Source organism: Lonchura striata, chromosome Z (assembly GCF_050655825.1).
Source record: "Lonchura striata isolate lonStrDom1 chromosome Z, ASM5065582v1, whole genome shotgun sequence".
Classification (NCBI taxonomy): domain Eukaryota; kingdom Metazoa; phylum Chordata; class Aves; order Passeriformes; family Estrildidae; genus Lonchura; species Lonchura striata.
In genome coordinates, this window is record NC_140740.1 from 65,556,949 (window position 1) to 65,574,941 (window position 17,993).

General features: G+C 35.2%; 1 protein-coding gene across 1 annotated transcript in view; it reads right to left on the minus strand.

Annotated features, from left to right (window-relative positions):
* The window catches only part of CNTLN (centlein), a 218,847-nt gene that overhangs the window by 165,723 nt on the left and 35,131 nt on the right, over positions 1 to 17,993 (minus strand). The window contains 1 exon segment of the mRNA XM_085568035.1: positions 12,031 to 12,121. Within this exon segment, the coding sequence (XP_085424161.1) occupies positions 12,031 to 12,121 (91 nt within the window).

Sequence of the window (17,993 nt, forward strand, 5' to 3'; positions counted from 1 at the left end):
AGCTAAAAATTCACACACACACATTTTTTATAAAAGCTTCAGCTCTTTTAAGGCATCTAATTTCTGAGTACACAGGTACATCATACTAATACTTAGTTTCATTATACACTGGGCAGAAACTGGGAATCATATGTATATTTGTGAAGTGAAATCAGAGATATTTGAGTTCTGTCTTAAATGGGATGTTTTCCAGCAATTTGGAGAATGAATTGAGAGAGGATGGTACAAAAGTGCAACTAGCTATTTCAAATGTTTGTTCTGTATTGCTCAAATTAAGTTTCCAACTGAAATAAGCTACTTACTGTGAATACTAAGAATAGTCAGACAGGTTATCCTGAATCAGATTTGCACACTAACTAATCTCCACAAATGAACTGTAACATAACACTTGAAACCAATCGAAAGGCAAATATACCCACATCAAGCATTAAGCAGCAAACTCACCTGGGTAGTCTACAACGTCACCTTCTGCAGCACTAGTGAAACCTTATCTAGGTGAGTTACACTTGCATAGAAAATAAATCCTGTCATATTTCAAAGCGTTTTTCTGGGGTACCACTTTGCATGCTCTTATCTTTTCCTCTAAATGAATTGAACTTTTACTCTCCTATCTGTTTATTCCACATGCTTATAAAGAAGGGAAAAAAAACCCAGAAGTATCACTCAGGAGCCATGACTGGGTAGAAATAAGGGTCATATAAAGGAATTTCTGAGATATAGACAATTAAGTAAATTATCATGTGCCCTTTCCTGTGCAGCTCTTTTCATACTTTGCTTCCTCAACCTATATATTACCTCATGTAATAGGAGAATAAAGATTGATTTCTTACTGCAAAGAACATAAGCAGTGTTCCTAAAAGATTACCCTATTCCAGAAGGCAGGTGAAATAGCAGGGGAAAAAACATACCTGATCAACACACAGGACAACCTCCTACATGAGGTTATTTTGACAGATTTCACACCCATCAGGAATTAATCTATTCCCATAGTATCTACTGATTTTTGTCTAGATACTATATAGACAGTCTGACACTATACAAGAACAATCTCAATTTGCACTTCGAGTTGACTCAATTGTACTTGTTTGAATACAACAGGGCAAAAGCAATGTTTGACAGCTTTGTTGGTCAAGAACCATAAAAACCATCATGTAACTAAGGCATCTAAAGCACACTTCAACAAACTTTCAAGAAAGAAAACTATTCTAAAGTGAATTTGCTCCAATGAAAACCAAAAGAAACTGATTTTACCCTCCTTTGATTCTGGGAAGAATCAAAGAGTATCCCCTGTATACTGTTGGAACCTAGAGTGCTCCAGGCAACAGTACATAGAAAGAAACACTGTGACCTGGTGAAACAGACCTTTTGATGTCTCAGAGGACTGTCATTCATTAATTCATTTGCATCCTTTCCCATGGCATCTCTTTACTTACGGCACCATACAATTTTTCTTCTTCCATAATACATTGTTTACTGGCGAATACAATTTATTTTTTTAATATCTTCATAGTAATCTGAAGAGGAAGCAAAATCACATACCAAGTCAAAATGAAAAAATCTGCTATGAAAACAACAGATCAAAACCAAAAGGTGACAGTAGCCCTTTCTTGTCTTGGCGCTGAATATATCAATCTTTTAATTGCAATAGGATGTTAAAATTTTCTGTCCATACTTCATGTGAATAGACACAAATAAAAGGGTTTAAACTAAAACCTTGTTTTCATCCATTATGAATTTAGATGGTACAATACTGAATGGAGACAGTGAAAGTGAAAATAAAACCAACTCCTTAATGCTAGGAGTCTGATTTCCAAAAAAAAAAAAAAAATGAGTTAGGATACAACTACCAGAAGTTACATACTGTTTGATATGGTAAATGTCATCACTGAAATTCCAGTCTTTAGTCTCTGAAATACTTTTTAATCTCCTAAATAAAAAGCATATGAAAAGTACTATGTAACAATAGTTACGTAACAACAGGAGCAACAGTTGTACAAGTAATTATTGTCTTAAGTGCTTTTCAAATTTTCATATTTTGGGAGCTGAGGTTAAAAAAAATTGGAAAAACCAACCCCTAATTCTGCATTTTGAAATCAATCAGACTGCACTGCTAAATCAGTACTGCATAGCTGCCTCTATACAGGCTTGTGAAATTTAAGTAAGAGTGGGTTTTATTTCATTTCATGTGAAACTCAAACTGAAGTAAAAACAATCTAGGAGAAACACAAAAATGACATATCCTTCAATGTTGCTGCTAATACAGAAATGCAGCAACACACTGGGTGCTGAAGCACTTCAAGAAAAAATTCAAATCTACATACCGCAATATTAAAGGAGTCCATCTATGAATGCAACAAAGGGGAATACATTTGATTTCTACTATCAAAAAGAATCACGGTAACAAATAAATATTGAATTCTGTGCTTTCTTTATTTCATTCTTTATCAGAAGCTTTTACTGTATAGTAGTCCACTTCTAATATGCTGCATGGAAAAAACCAGGTAAAATTAAAATAAACAGATGAAAAACTGAAGTACTGAAAATACTGACATTATTTGAGGAAATCCTGACATCTTCTGCAGAAACAAAATTAATTTAGTAGTTACATTATTTTATTAAAAATTAAATGCAGAAATATTAATTTCTTTTAAAGTTCTTCTCATAATTGCTACTTCAACATTTTGTGGCATATTTTCTCCCTTTCATCATCTCTTTTCCCCAGGTAGTTGAGGTTGACTTATCACACTTTTAACTTCTCCTCTCCTTCCAACTCCCATTTTCATTTCTAGCAGGAATTTAACAGGAAGTATACACTACTAAAAATGCTCCAGCAATATTTTATACCTTCCCTTGACTGGGCTTTCTTAAATTTTTCTCCATATTTTTTTCAACTTTATTAATCCTCATGGTTCTTGAGCATCTTTATGCATATTTAACAAAAAGCATTGCTAGTCATATTCTCATACAGTCCTCCAAAATAAAGAAAAAAAAAAACAAAACAACATAACAAAAGAAATTCACTTTCTTTCATTTCATGACTTCTAGATTAGACAGATCTAGATCTAATCTAGATTAGATTCTTTCATCATTTTCAGATGTAGGACAAACAGAAGTTCAATGCAAATAGTTCACAAAAAGGTAACCATATGCTATAAGTGTTATCAGCTACATTCTGCAGTCTGTACAGTGTCCTCTTGAATGACAATAGATGCTGCTAGTTATGATATAATATATGAGTTATTTTTAAATCCATACCTCTCTACAAGTAAAACACCAATTCTACCATAGACAGATTCTAGAGCATACCCATATTCACAGCTAAATATTCAACTTACAACTTGACTCTTAACAAGGATGAAAAAAATAATGAAAAATATCAACTGACATATAATGCATTTAAATGTAATACATGTGACAGTATTATGAGTGCATATCCCATTTTTAATTCTTATTACTTCTCATTCCTAACCTTCTGCCAGAACAATATTAAACAAACTAAAAATGCATCCACAAAAAGACAGTAATTGAAGTGGGGGAGTTCAGTTGATTTTCATGGTACCAAAGTTTGTTCTTCCTTGTCCTATCCCATGCTATCCAGGATTCCCTGAGATAAACCAATTTAAAAAATGGTTTCTGAGAAAAAGGTATTTATAAATCCATTCCAAAATGAATGACAAATTCTGAATGTCTATTTCTATCAATATCAGACATGAAATAAAACATGGTAAATTAGAGATGAATACAAGGAAAAACATCCTTATAAACTGTCTAATAAAATGTGCTTCGATACCATATATGTGCTGTTGTAAAAGGACAGGTCTGTTCTGCAGGCAGTAGAAAAGAAAATCAAGATTCTTTAAAGCATTTTTAAGAGGATCAAATAAAATGGTTCTACAGATAAGCAAATCAGAAATATGAGCAGCTGACTTCATCCTACAGGTGGTGAATATGTACTTACTTCTGTATTAGTCAGCGTTGCTCCTGAATTCTCACCTGACCCATAGATTAAGAAAGGGTAAAACAGCATAATCTACTATAAACACCATGTTCCCTGTTGCCTTCTTTGGACTTCTCTGGTGTGATTAATTTGGTATCTTCAGCAAAGTTTGCTATCTTAAGCGAAACACTTGATAGGATTTTTCAGTACCTGAACATGTGGTGGAAATAAAGTGTGGCTGTATGCAACTCTAGCACCACACTTTCACTAGCAGCAATGGAACCATCTCTTACAAGCAACCTACTGAGTAGGTCACAGCATGGAAAAAACTATTTTTTTGATGTGCACTACCTCCTTTCCAGTCATGCTGCTCCTTACAACTCCACTACAGTACACTCCTTCTCTCATTCACTAAAACAAACTTTACTAATATTTTCCTCAATATCTTATGATTCTTTGTATCCCTTTCACCCAGTTCCTTCTGTTGCATGGGTATAATGCAAGCAAGCACTGCCAGCAGCTGCATTTTTGCACCAACAAGGGAGCCAAAACAGTTTCTGGCACAATAGGTTCCACCAATAGGTTTTTCATCTCTAGAACAAGGAATACAGAAGCTCCTTTCCCTGAGAAGGGGAAATATTTAGAGGTAGTTTTTGGCAAAAAACGCACCTCTAATTTGTAAATGAGACAGCATTTTGTCAAAATAGAAAACCTGTAGCTCCATAGTAAATTCAGGATCAATACTGTAAGAGGCCATCGGAAGTCCCTCACTCATTTGCCTGCCGATTGCCACGAGCAGGATTTCCCTTCCCCATCTGCAGCTCCAGCTTGGAGAAGGCAACAGCGCAGGTGCAGCCGCTGCACCGTTACGTTGCTGTTCCCAACGAGGCCCGGCAAGAACTTGGCAAGGAGTTGGCAAGGACTTGGTGAAGACACAGCGTGGACCCAGCATGGAGCAGCCTGCTGCAATTCCTGCTTCACTCTCCACCTTTAAGCTGAATGAACTGTTGGGGTGACTCTGGTGGTCTCTCACTGCAGACCCCTCATCTGCCTCGTTACCACCGTGACAGACAGAGATCAAGAACCCTCTCCCCAAGGACTGAGACTGAGACCCCTACCACAGAGAGTGGGGGGGGGAGAATGACCTGACCTGTTCTTCTCCAGTAACTTCAATGGACTTATTCTTCACTGTGTTTGCTCTGCCTGGATGATTTTCTGTAGATACACCTGTTCCCCACATAGCAATTTCAATAGACTCTCATTGTTCTGCATGTTCCCCCCTTTTCCCTCTGTGGACTATAACTGGACCCCTGGGTTAGGTAGGACTTTGGAGACTCTCCCCAACACAGCAAGATGGATCCCCATCGTCCAGACCACTGAGGACCCTGCCTGTGTTGGTAGCTATTCCCATCCCCCCTTCTCTCTCTCTCTCTCTCTCTCTCTCTCTCTCTCTCTCTCTCTCTCTCTCTCTCTCTCTCTCTCTCTCTCTCTCTCTTTCTCTCTCTCTCTATCCTTTTTATTTCTTTTCTGACCCCACTATCTCATTTATTGTTTTTGGCCCCTAATAAAGGTGCATTTGTTGTGATTAAACTGATAGTCCCCTGCTGTTTGTCTTTTGCACTTTGGGATCAGCTAACAAACCATCAGGCACCCCGCTACAAGCAGATCATGACAAATACCAAGCAATACAGCATGTGTTCCAGTAATGCGTCTGCTAGCTACACTTAGAAACTGACTGTCAATTTTACTCTACTGAGCTCTCAGGAAAACTGCAGTAAATACTGACAATATAATCTAACAGTCTTGCCACAGATAGTGATTCTCTGCACCAGGCCAGATTAGATTTTCTATACAACCCATAACACAGTACTGTACAGCAACACTGCATAATAAATGTAGTCTCTGTTCTTTCCTCTCCTCGTAGCAGCTCTACTTTGAAACAGCAGCAGCACAGCCTTCTAGGTCATAAAACAGAAAATCCGAATTATCTTTTTATCCTCTCTACTCTCTACTAATTTGAAATCAAAACCAATATCCCACTAAGTGAGCTTTTCTCTCATCTTAATTGAAGAGCACAATCTTGATGGAACCAACCAGGCTTAGATTTTTTTTCTATGCTTTCCTCTCCAGCAAGGCTTATACAAGGTCCTCAAAGTGAGTTAGCTTTGTAGAAGAGTGTATAATGATCTGAGATCTACAGGAATCAATACTTGCCAGCATCCTTGCCTACACATCAGTAGGATGTGTACACATCCTACTACACAGCATCCTTGCCTACACATCCTTACTACACAGCAGTACTTCATTACACTCCTATACATCAATACTGCCAGATCAGGTGTAGTAAATAAAGAACAGCTGTTGCTGTGATCACCTCTTCTGACAAGCTCCTTCCAAAGTGTTGTCAGCAGATTCGTAAGGCCAGAATCTAATCTTACAGGGCACTGCCTGCTTCTTTCTGCTACTTGATCCTTGAAGTATAACCATTTTCTTGACTTTCCGGAAATCTGCCTGTATTCAAATAAGAAGTCACAATATATGGAAACTTTGTCACCAAATATCCTTAAATAGGGAATAAAATACAACCGTCTTAAAACCTCACTACAGTGACCAACTAACATACTAAAAACAGTATAGAAGTTAATACCTTATGCAGTAAAAGCATATTCCATTGGCTATAGAAACCATTTTTAGCTCAGATGTTCAGATAAAAGGCTACTCTGCTTTGACTCTCACTGGTTACACTATTCTGGCCTGAAAAAGAAATTTCCCAACTACACACTAGCAGACAAGAGGATGAAGGAGATCATGAATGTAACATCCCTCTTCTTTCCAGGTTTGACTACTGAGCTCTGCTCACTATTCAAGAAGTCACACATTTTAAATTAGTGTGCTGGGCAGGGGACAAGAGACATTACATTTCTTTGGTTACTTTTTGTTTTTCTGTCTAATCCAAGTGCAGGTACCATCTCTGTAGAAACACCACTAAAAATATGAAGGTTGAGTAATAAAAACCCAGAAGCTTTAGCCAACTTCAGGAATAGCTACTCATATGAATTATGGAAGAGGTAAGGTATAGATTTACAGCACACCTGTACAAACACCCAAAATAGCTTCTTTTCTGCAGAATTAAGTAGGAAAAAGTTTAAAAACAATTTCCTCAAAATGGAGCAAGCTATCTCACAGAAACAGATTTTCAACTGGTAGAAAAAGCCTTCCTATTGGGAATTCATACAAAAATACTAATGAGCTGTAAAGGTACACTGTAATTTAGAGCTTATTAATTTCTTCAGTCAAAAGAGCCTGCAGGTATCAGACATAGTCATCATACGACCTACCTCAGATAGCAATCTATCAGTAAACCAAAATCAGCAATTTTCAACTGTTTGTATATTTTTCTTCCAATGTTTCTCACTGATATCAGCTCCTTAACAAGGTTTATTTCCCTTAATTTTACGAGAAAACTAACAGGAAAATGTGAAACAGAAAGGCAAAAAAACATATGATAATTCACTGATGCAGTTCAAAGGTGCTACATAAAACATAGGTTTCATCACTAAGGCTGACCCCTTTTCCAATGCACAACCCAAACCACTTATTTAAAAAATAAAAAACCGCAAGTGTTAGTGTCCCCTTCAACATGCTTTGTCTGCAGTACATATAAATCTTATTCACTGGACAAACTTTTTTTGTAAAGAGTTTATAAAATTCACACAATCTCAACACTGCTGACACATTCATCTGAACACCTTATTGCCAAAATTATCCTCATGTCCCTCATTACCCAAGAATAATCAAGCTTACATGCTACGGAAAATAAAGTATTTAGATTGTAATAATATCTGCATACACTTGTTCTAATTTAATAAAAGTATTTTATTACAAAGAAAAATATAACAAAAGTTAAGAAAAATTTATCAGTATTAATTAATGCTTGAAGGTAGAATTATGCTTCTGTCAATTGGACCCATTAAAGGGGCTTTAACATAGATTTGCACAGCAAGCTGGAGATTTTCAAGAGCAGATAATGAGGCAAACTAGTACTATTTTAACCCCTCTAGAGTATAATCAGTTGATTAGGTTTTGAAACGTTACAAGGTCTAGGACAAAAAGATTAGCTTTAGTTCCTCCAGATCAAAATTGAAAGCTAATTAATTAACAATATTATAAGAAAAGGTTTACTGCTATTTTTACATGTCTTTAATGTCATCTTCTACAGAAAGCAGGTTAAGATACCTTAATTTATCTATTGTGTGAATGGCAGAAGACTGTTCCCTGTTCCAACATTATCTGCTAAACTAATTGCTTGAATTTAAAAATTTCACATTCCCCCAGAAACCTTATCTTACTTTTTAAGGAAAAAAACAGCATCAGTGATCTACTTAAGATACATACAATTATTATAAATTAAATACAAAATGTTAAAAATGTTTCAAAATAAAAAAGACAATGAAAAGACTTCTGCAGCAAAGTATCTATCCGTCTTCAGAAGAAGTAAAATTCTAAGAGAGCATCCTAGCCACTTAAACTTAGCAGTTAGAAATTATTTTCATTGAAACAGAGAACTGATGCATATATTTCAGGGATATATAACTGCTAAGAACAGTTTTGAGACACTGCATAAAACAAAAATAGTAAAAAATCAGTATAGCAATCAACGCATTAATCTCAAAGGAATAAGATTTTTACCACACAGCATTTAAAATTAATACATCTACATGCCAGATGAGGCCCAGTTGTGACTATCAGGACAAAAAGCTACCAATACACCAATTTAAAAAAATCAAGAAGGTAAAAGTACAATGGAAAACTCAAATACAATATATTCTGTGCTGAATTTATGTGCAATAATAGACAAGAATAATCTTACGTGCTTTAACAAATTCATTTAATCTTAAATGGTACATCCTTAAATGTTCCACACTACTTCATATTTTAAATGTTTAACACAACATGAAGTTATGGAATAAACTCATAAAAAGAAAAAGGGTCTTATTCATTGTACAGAAAACTGAAGATTACAATATCATCATTTAGGAGTGGTGAAAAACTAAAGTTGTACTAACTAAACAGAAGTTCAATGCATATACACTCTAGTCCAAAGATACTGGACAATAGAAGCTTTGAAAAATTATGATTTAGACTTTTATCCCTAAAGCCAAAAGTCCCATTTCATGAGTATATGAACACTTTTCTTCACTGTTAAGTTATACAAATATACTTAAATACTATATTATTTCAGAATCATAGTTTTCAAACTTACTATTTTACTTGATTTTCAGTAATATCCATTAAAATAGAAACCTCTCTAATACTTGAAATATTTATGAATTAAGCTTATTTAGCTTTCAGTATGAGCTAACTCATGGATGTATCTCATCTAGGCTGTAGAGAATATGTACTCATATTTACAGAAATTTTTAAAGTCCTTTTAGGCATGTCAGGATAAAGCCTAAGCACAACACAAGAAATATGATCTCATGTTCTCCTTATATGGTTTTCTTGTTATTTCTAGAAGCAATAGAAGCTTACATCTATGTCAAATGTTGAGACAGCCCACTGGTTTTTCTTTTTTCCCTTACTCAGCATTGATTTATACAATCAGCTTTTTGGTGGCCACTCAGAAATTCCTAGACAATAAACCCTACAACAAATTATCTTCTTGTAACTGGTATCTCTGTGTGATGCACGAAGGCAACGAGAAAAACAACAGAAGACATGACTGGCTAATTTCAACTTCCTAGATGTAAAAAATTAGTAAACTGAAATACACAGCCTTCAAGTCTTCCTGTCTGTACTTTACAGAAAAGAACATTCATTACCATGCCTGTCAAAATGCACATTTTAACAAGCAAACTATTTGCATGTTAATTACATAAATAGTATCTTTTCTTCCTTAGATGAACAAAGGAGTACATTCAGTAAAACAAAATAAATAAGAACACTAAATTGTTTTTTAAGCCAGCCCCATTCTTTGATACCAAATCACTAAAACCTAGCACACAGGAAGCAATACCTCTCTTGATTCAATCCTACAGCATTCCAGCCAACAGAAGAGGCAAGAAAAGTCAGCATGACATCACCTCTGTACACTGCTTTCATAACATAGCATTGGTACCATCTGGTGCACTTCACAACCTGCACTCCCCAAGACAATGACACTCTAAGGGAAGCTAACTGTAAGGGCTGCATTAGAGTTGTGATCATCAGCAAAACAACTTCTGTTCTCCTCATCTGTTAGAATCACTGAACCACAGAATATCCCGATTTGGAAGCAACCCACAAGGACCATAAAGTCCACTCCTGGGCTTGCACAAGACAACCTCCAGAATCGCACCATACACCTGAGAGCATTGTCCAAATGCTTGTTGAACTCTGGCAAGCTTAGTGCAATGGCCACTTCCCAGTGGAGCCTGTTCCAGCACCCAACCACCCTCAACATGAAGAAACTTTACCTAATACCCAACCCAAACCTACCCTGACATCTCCCAGCCAATCCTTTGGGAGCAGGAAGAGATCACTGCTGCCCCACCTCTTCCCCTGATAAGGAAGTCTTAAACCACAATGAGCTCTCCTCCTCACCAGGCTGAACAAGCCAAGTAGTTTCAGTCATTCCTATCTTCCTCTCAATGAGGCTTCCCCTCAAGGCCCTTCACTACTGTCATTACTGTGGTACCCAAAAACTGGCCCAAGCACTCAAGGTGAGGCTGCCCCAGCTCAGAGCAGAGCAGTTCAATCCCCTCCCTTGCCTGGCTGGTGGAGCTGTGCCTGATGCCCCCCAGGACAGGGTTGGCCCTCCTGGCTGCCAGGGCACTGCTGACCCATGTTCTGTGAACAAGGATCCCTGTATTTTCTGTGGGGCTACCCTCCCACCTCTCATTCCCAAGCTGGTATGTATATCCAGAGTTTTACCATCCTGTTGACAAACTCTTCTTTCCTGGCTGCCAAATTTCCATGGTTTTAGTTACATTTACCAGCCTCTCTCCATTTCCACATGGATGATGTAAAGGCATTACACCATCAATTTCAGATTTCTGATCAATTAAGTTTCAGCTTCTGAAATTGATCTGAAACCACAGAGAGCAACCTCATGGAGAATGCACATCCTAGGTTCAGACACTGCCACAGCAGGCAGCCTTCTTAAAAGCACAGAACTGCAAATATATTCCTATAAATGTCTTCACAGGTATTTTGTCTTTCAGGTAAGGACAGGATAGAAATCATACATTGCTGGCTTCTAAACACGATGTGTGTGTATGCACCAAACACATTACACATCACACCTACCATCATGAGATACCACACTGAAACTTCAGCCACTGTGCAATACAAACTAAAGTTTATTCAATAATAAACAGTATTTTATTTATTATTTTATCAATAATTACATCTTTCATAGCTCTACATATTATATGCAATGTAATACATCATATTACATCTAATATATTAAATAGTGGATAAAATTCTATAGTATGTAAAGTATATAATACAGATTATATATGGGACACAGAATCTACTATTTATACATTATATAGTCTGTAAAATAAACAATTACAAATCAAAATACAACACATCTATTGTACTTCATATCATATGTAACACATGCATGTTTTATATATATTTGTTTAAATATGAATTGATTCAAAAATAAATAAAAGGAGAAACACCACCAGTTCAGCAGTGTTTCTTGTCAGGCAGAAGATGCATCTGGTTAATTATTTTGTACTTGTCAGGATGGCAAATCTTACCAAGATGTGCATGGGCACATTACAAACCAGAACACTCTGCTAGATTTAGATCCACGTTTAGGTTAGACTATAGGGTAAGATGAGGCAAAGAATTGACAAGATTTTTCAGAAAATTTTAATCTAAAATGAGATTAACTTTTTAGGTAACAGATCAACTGTTTGAACAACACAGAAAAGTTTAAATAATACTCCATCAGAAATTCATAATCTCTGAATCATCTTTTTCACTCTGAATACAACTTTTTTCTTAAGACACAATAGCAAACTATTTTCTCATTTTGACGAACACAAATGTGTTGGCAATGACAAGTTTTCTTAACTGCTCTATTTAAACATAATACAAACATGTTCTAGAGAAACATGTTCCATTTTGCTATCTTTGGCATGCAAAATCTCTAAAATGCTTCTGTCCTTGACTTCAGCTTTCTGTTTTTCTCTGGAAACAAACAAAAAAATAGACACTTTATTAGTCGTAATTTGCAGTTAATCATTTGAATTTTTCATGTCCTGATAATGAATGTCATTTTAAAGCACAGAAAATTAAATTATCTGAAGCTGACAGGCCCTGCAGAATTAATCAGGCAGCATATGGCAAGTGACAGCAAATTACATCTGTAAACATCTAACACAGCTTTGTTCAAAAAGAAATAGAAATAAGAGGTCTTAATACTTTTAAAGCAGCTGAAATTATGTTTCTCGTTCTTTCCCAAATGCAGAAAGTGTACTTGAACATAGTGAGCAAAACGCTTTTGCCCCTTATTTGCAATGCAGAACCACCAAGCTACTTCAGTTAGTGAAGTCCTTATCTCAGTTACGTAGCATTTTTATGTCTGAGACAACAGTTTTGAACATCACGGATAATTGTTTTATTTATTCTGTCCTTATATTCCACAGGGACAGAATGTGTAACTTTTACCAGCAGGAAAAAAAAGACTCAGAAGCTTAAGTAAGGGAGATGAGCAGAGCCACACCATGTGGTTAATAAATGCACATCTGTTATCACCTCTACGACACTTTGCTTTGTTTAACAAAGTACCTCATCTCATTGCTATCTTATTTCTTAACTGAGTTCAAATACTGATACCCTTGCTGGTCGGTTTTAGGCAAAAAGAAAATAAATGTTGCAACAGTAAGGATATTCATATTCTTTAGCACAAGTAAGAGTTCTTAGCACATGTATGACTTAAAAGGCTGAGAAATATTCCCTAGAAATGTCCAAACATTTCAGGCAATTCCAGCACCACAGGTGACAGAAGCAGAAGTTCATTCAGATTATCTGTGTTCTCATAATACACTTAAAACTTTCATCAGAGATGGTATCTGCTATCTATGGAAGCTAGAGAATCCTACTTGAGCAACTCTTCCTCTACCAAATAAGGAATATTTCAGAGCTGGAATGGGATGAAATACATGAAACTGTACACATGAAACTGCAAATCTTATCTCAAGTCGATGAAAACATCCAGCTGTACACAAAAGGCTTAATCTGCCAAAGCATTCTGTAACAGTAGCCAATAAGGATAGTAGACACATGGAGGATTATTTTTCTCCACTATTAAATATTACTGTGTAGTCTAATGCTATGAGAGATTTTAAAAATTAAACTACACTGACATAATAGACCATCCAAGAACATAGTGGTTTTTAATAAAGTTCTATGACTGTTGAAATATCTAATCCAATCTTGAGTAAACAAATAACTAAAGAAAAATGGTATGGAATTTGAAGCGAGGGTTTTGGAAAGTCTCATCTCAAGACATCATAATTCTAAACAGTTCTCTCCTATTTCAAAAATACAGCAAGGATATGTTGTAGGACTTGAAGAAAACTACGAAAAACATACCTGAAAAGGTATCATTTAAGCTACATTTAGTTAAGGAAAAATAACAATATATAGGAAGCAGTCTTAGTTATATCACATGAAAAAAAATCTACTTCATAAAGAAAATAACTCAGTGCTGTGAAATCAGATGATGAATATTCAACAAGTATTCCAAAGGACATTGCATATCTGAAATGTATTTAACATTTTAAGTGAGACAGAAACTTAACAAAAAAATGAACATCAGATACTGACCTTAAAGCATCTGATCACCTACAATCAGAACCATCAAGCCATTGCTTGATAGGTTGCTAGAAAGTCATAAAAAGTAAAATAAATAGTACAGACAGTTCTTCATAGCTTATTGTTGCAGTTTCAGAGACAGACAAGCAACATGACACTCCATATTCATGCAGAAACAGCCAGCGTTTATTGAAGGGCAGTCCTTTTTATAGGGGCTTCAAATTTCCTGCTCATAGAGTCGACTGGAGAAAGGTTTTAATTTCACCAAGCTCACTGGCCAATAATGTGGGTGAATCCTTTGTTCAAAGGAATTGGCTGGAGTCCCCTCGTTCAAGCCTGAATTCAGCCCATCACTTTCATACTTGGGGATTTGTTTACTTCAATGAGCTAACAAGCCAGCTGGTCAGTTAAGTGTCTGTCAAGGCCAAATTGTTTGTGCAGCTATAGTCCAGAGGTTAAAAAGGTTTCAAAATGCTTGACCCTGCTTGTAGTATGTACCTAGCTAACAGAAGTTACATTCTCAGCCATGCTTTAAAAAATAGTAAAAGACTTTCTGGTAAGCATATAAAACTTCATACTAGAAGATAGTAAAAACCTTAAAGAACAAGAGTTAGTAAGGAAAAATGTAAAAATGGCTGAATAGTTTATTTGTGTAATACTTAGCCCAAAATTTGTGCATGTTTCTGAAGGAGATATACTGTTCACAATAGTTACAACTCAAATGAAACAAAAACTGTTCCAATATAGAATATTAATGCTTCTTCATATTAAGTTCCTTTGCAGTGGGATCCTAAATGGCTATCAACAATTACCCTTTCTCCAAGACAACAGTTGCAGTAATCAAAGCCAAAATATTTGGGGAGGAAGGTTATCATTCTCCCATAAGTATGCTACACCATAATCTTTCTGAGGAAGTTGATCTAAAGCTGATCTTTACAGTTGATCTAAGCTGAAAGAACTGTAACATTCAATGTTTTCTCGGGTCTTTATCACAGCTAGACAACTTAAGATTAGACACACACTAGCTGATCCAAAATCCTAAGAGCTTTAGAAGACAAAAAGCAAAAGTAGGTCTTTACTACAAAGTACTTGGGAGAGTCAGGTGCAGGCACAGAATAAATACTATTAACCACACATAAGCGCCATGAAGTACTAAATAGCATTGCCACCAGCCCTCAGAAATATCCTGACTTTAAGTCTACCACCCATGATATGCCATCATCATCCCAACTCTAACCACCATCCCTTCTCTCAAAGTTAGACTTTCATAAAGCAAGACTCAATCAAGACACAAAAACTGTGTATTCAGACACCCTCCTAACTGAACCATGCAATCATCACTTGAAAATTATTACTCAAATTGTTTCCTAATGCATTAAATTATCCGAAAATCTGGTAAGTTAAATAGGTTTCCCTAAGGACTTTACACTTTTAAGTGGTTAATTCTTTAAGATTTATTTTAGGGAGAAAACAGAGGAAGTGAATAAGTGAACCAAGAACCAGGTAAAAGAACAAACAGCTATGAAACAGTATGCACAGCTAATTCTAATTTATTATTGGTAGTTAAAAACCTATTGAGCCCTCTTTAGGGCATGACTTTAGGACATGGTTTCAAAACACACGTCCACAGAATAAAGTCTGGACTGGAGAGAAAAAAAAAGAAACAGATCACTGTTAAAGCAAAATATATATCTGGAAAAGAGTTACATACTAGCCAACAGTTCACAGCACATTTCTAGTTAAATGCAGTGTTTACCTATGCAATGCTTGGTAAAACACTCCTTCAAACGAAGATGTCAAATAACATAGTTTATAAACACAGATCTATCATCATCATCATCATCATGAGCAGGATAAGTTTAAATTTAATATATTCTGCCCTTAGGATGTTTTCTTTCAAGCTCTCTAGATACCCCATGCTTGCTAATGTCCCCAAAAATAGTTTAACATGTAACTACACACAGATAAAGAAAAGTGTTTTAATTATTAGAAGTACATAATGGAAGTTGCCAGAAGCCTAAAGTATAAACTGAAACCTCAAATGGAAGTTTATCAGCAGTTTCACCTGATGGCATGGGACATTTTCCCATGCTTCTCACAGGATAGTTCCCCACATACACTCAAGATGGTATTTCAGACTGGAACTTACATACCATATTTGGATCTGCCGTCATATCCAAAACTGGAACTTGATAAGAATTTCAGTCATCATATCCTCTTGTTTAAAAGGGTAATAAATATTGAGAAAAAAAATCTGAACAATTTCATTCATTGAGCTTTTCTGTATTTAAAATGTGTTTTTAAAAGTCTATTGGAATATGGGGGGGGGGAAATTCAGGCACTGTCAAGAAGCTGATGATGATCAATGACTGAGACAAACTCCTGTTTAGCTAATTAGAATCACTGATGAGCAATAATGATGTGAGCTAAGAATATGTGCAGACTTCTTTAGGATGAAAAATGGAATGAAGAGAGGCTGTCAATTTGTACAAGTTCTAAGCTCCAATCAGTTTTCCCATGAGTACTACCTATTTTAAATGTTTAACACAGATGCACTTAGCTACAAAGATTATCAAGATTCAGCTTCCCACAAAAACGAAGGAACTGAGAAAACATTCTTAAGCTTGACACATTTCCTCTGTTATGATTTTCTTCCTGTATTATGCTTTACTCAGTTATACAAGACAATGTTCTTGATGTTTGGCACCATTTTAATGGCTTGCCAGAAATTAATCATTAGACTTTGAGAAAGCACTTATCCATGAATGAGATATGAAAACAGCAAAAACCATAATATTCAAAAAAAAAAAAGGTCTTTTCAAGTTTCTAAACAACATCCTTCCTAAAATCTTCAGCAAAACAAAAGATGAGCAAAGAGGTATCCTGTACTGTACCACAGGTCTTAATCAAAAAAGTACTTAACCATTTGTCAAGAAAAAGTAACTTGGAGTCGTATATAATTATGTCACATTTACATCAATTAAATGAAAATAAATTCAACTAATAAATTCAATTTGCTGTTTACATGTTTAATGGAATACATTCTATCAGTTTTACAAATCACTGAATTAAAACAAAACAAACAAAACAAACAAAAAAAAACAAATAACAAAACCAACCGCACAAACAAAAAATCCAGAAAAAAAAAAAAAAGAAAAGAAACAACCAAAACAAAAAAAAAAAAAAAAAAAAAACTCAAAACAGTCCAAAATCAAAATCATATCTACAACTTTGGTCTTTTAACAGAAAGTTAAGATTACACTGTAAATTTTGGACAGTGTAAAACAGTAAAGGTTGCATTTTAACAGTGTATCTCTATAACAGACTGCTTCTACAAACACTGTTACTTTTGAAAGCCATTTCATTGATTCTAAAGGATCTGTAGAACAAGAAAGGCTGTAAAATACAAGTTGGTGCGATGCAGCCTTAATTTGATTACCTCATCTCCCATCCTCCAACTTCCAAATATTATACAGACTTCCACAAGTCACACATTCTGTGTTTGTATTAAATAGATAATTAATCACCCATGTGCAAAGTGAAGTTGTAGAGTGCAGACTTGTCAATGTTATGGTAAATATGGCACCAATATTGTAATTACTGTGTACAGTCACATCCCTGTGATTGCACTGTCATTGGTTAGTAGAAACAGAGCCAATGCCTTAATCTTCCAACTAGAAAGTTCACTGTGTTTCCATGTATTAAGAACTGACTAAAAAAATCAAAAACTAAGTCATTTTCACTTACTTGTGAGTTTAATTTCATCTAAGAGTCTAAAAGATCCTTATACTTCATAAACTACAATTGATAGACAAAATTACTTTTTTCTTTTAATACTTATAATTCATACTTTTAAAATATTCAGACAGCATAGAGCAATAAATAATTTAAATGACTACCACACATTTTGCATTTTTCTAACTGCTTTCAAACAGTAGATGGTTTCTATAAAAATTATATATACTTATTTTTATTTCTTGACAATAATATATATACATACATATATATATGTATATACAATATACAAAAATATATACAATAATATACAAAAATAATTTAAGATCTAATTACAAATGTTAAATGAAATTGTTTCCTTAGTAAATTATAAATACAGCCAGTTCTATATTGCATGATATGTATCAAAATGAAAAGGCATAATTACAGAAACATAAATTTTCTTGCATCTCTAACTTCATTGATTTAATTTATTAGATGATATATTAAGGAATAAGACTCTTAAGCA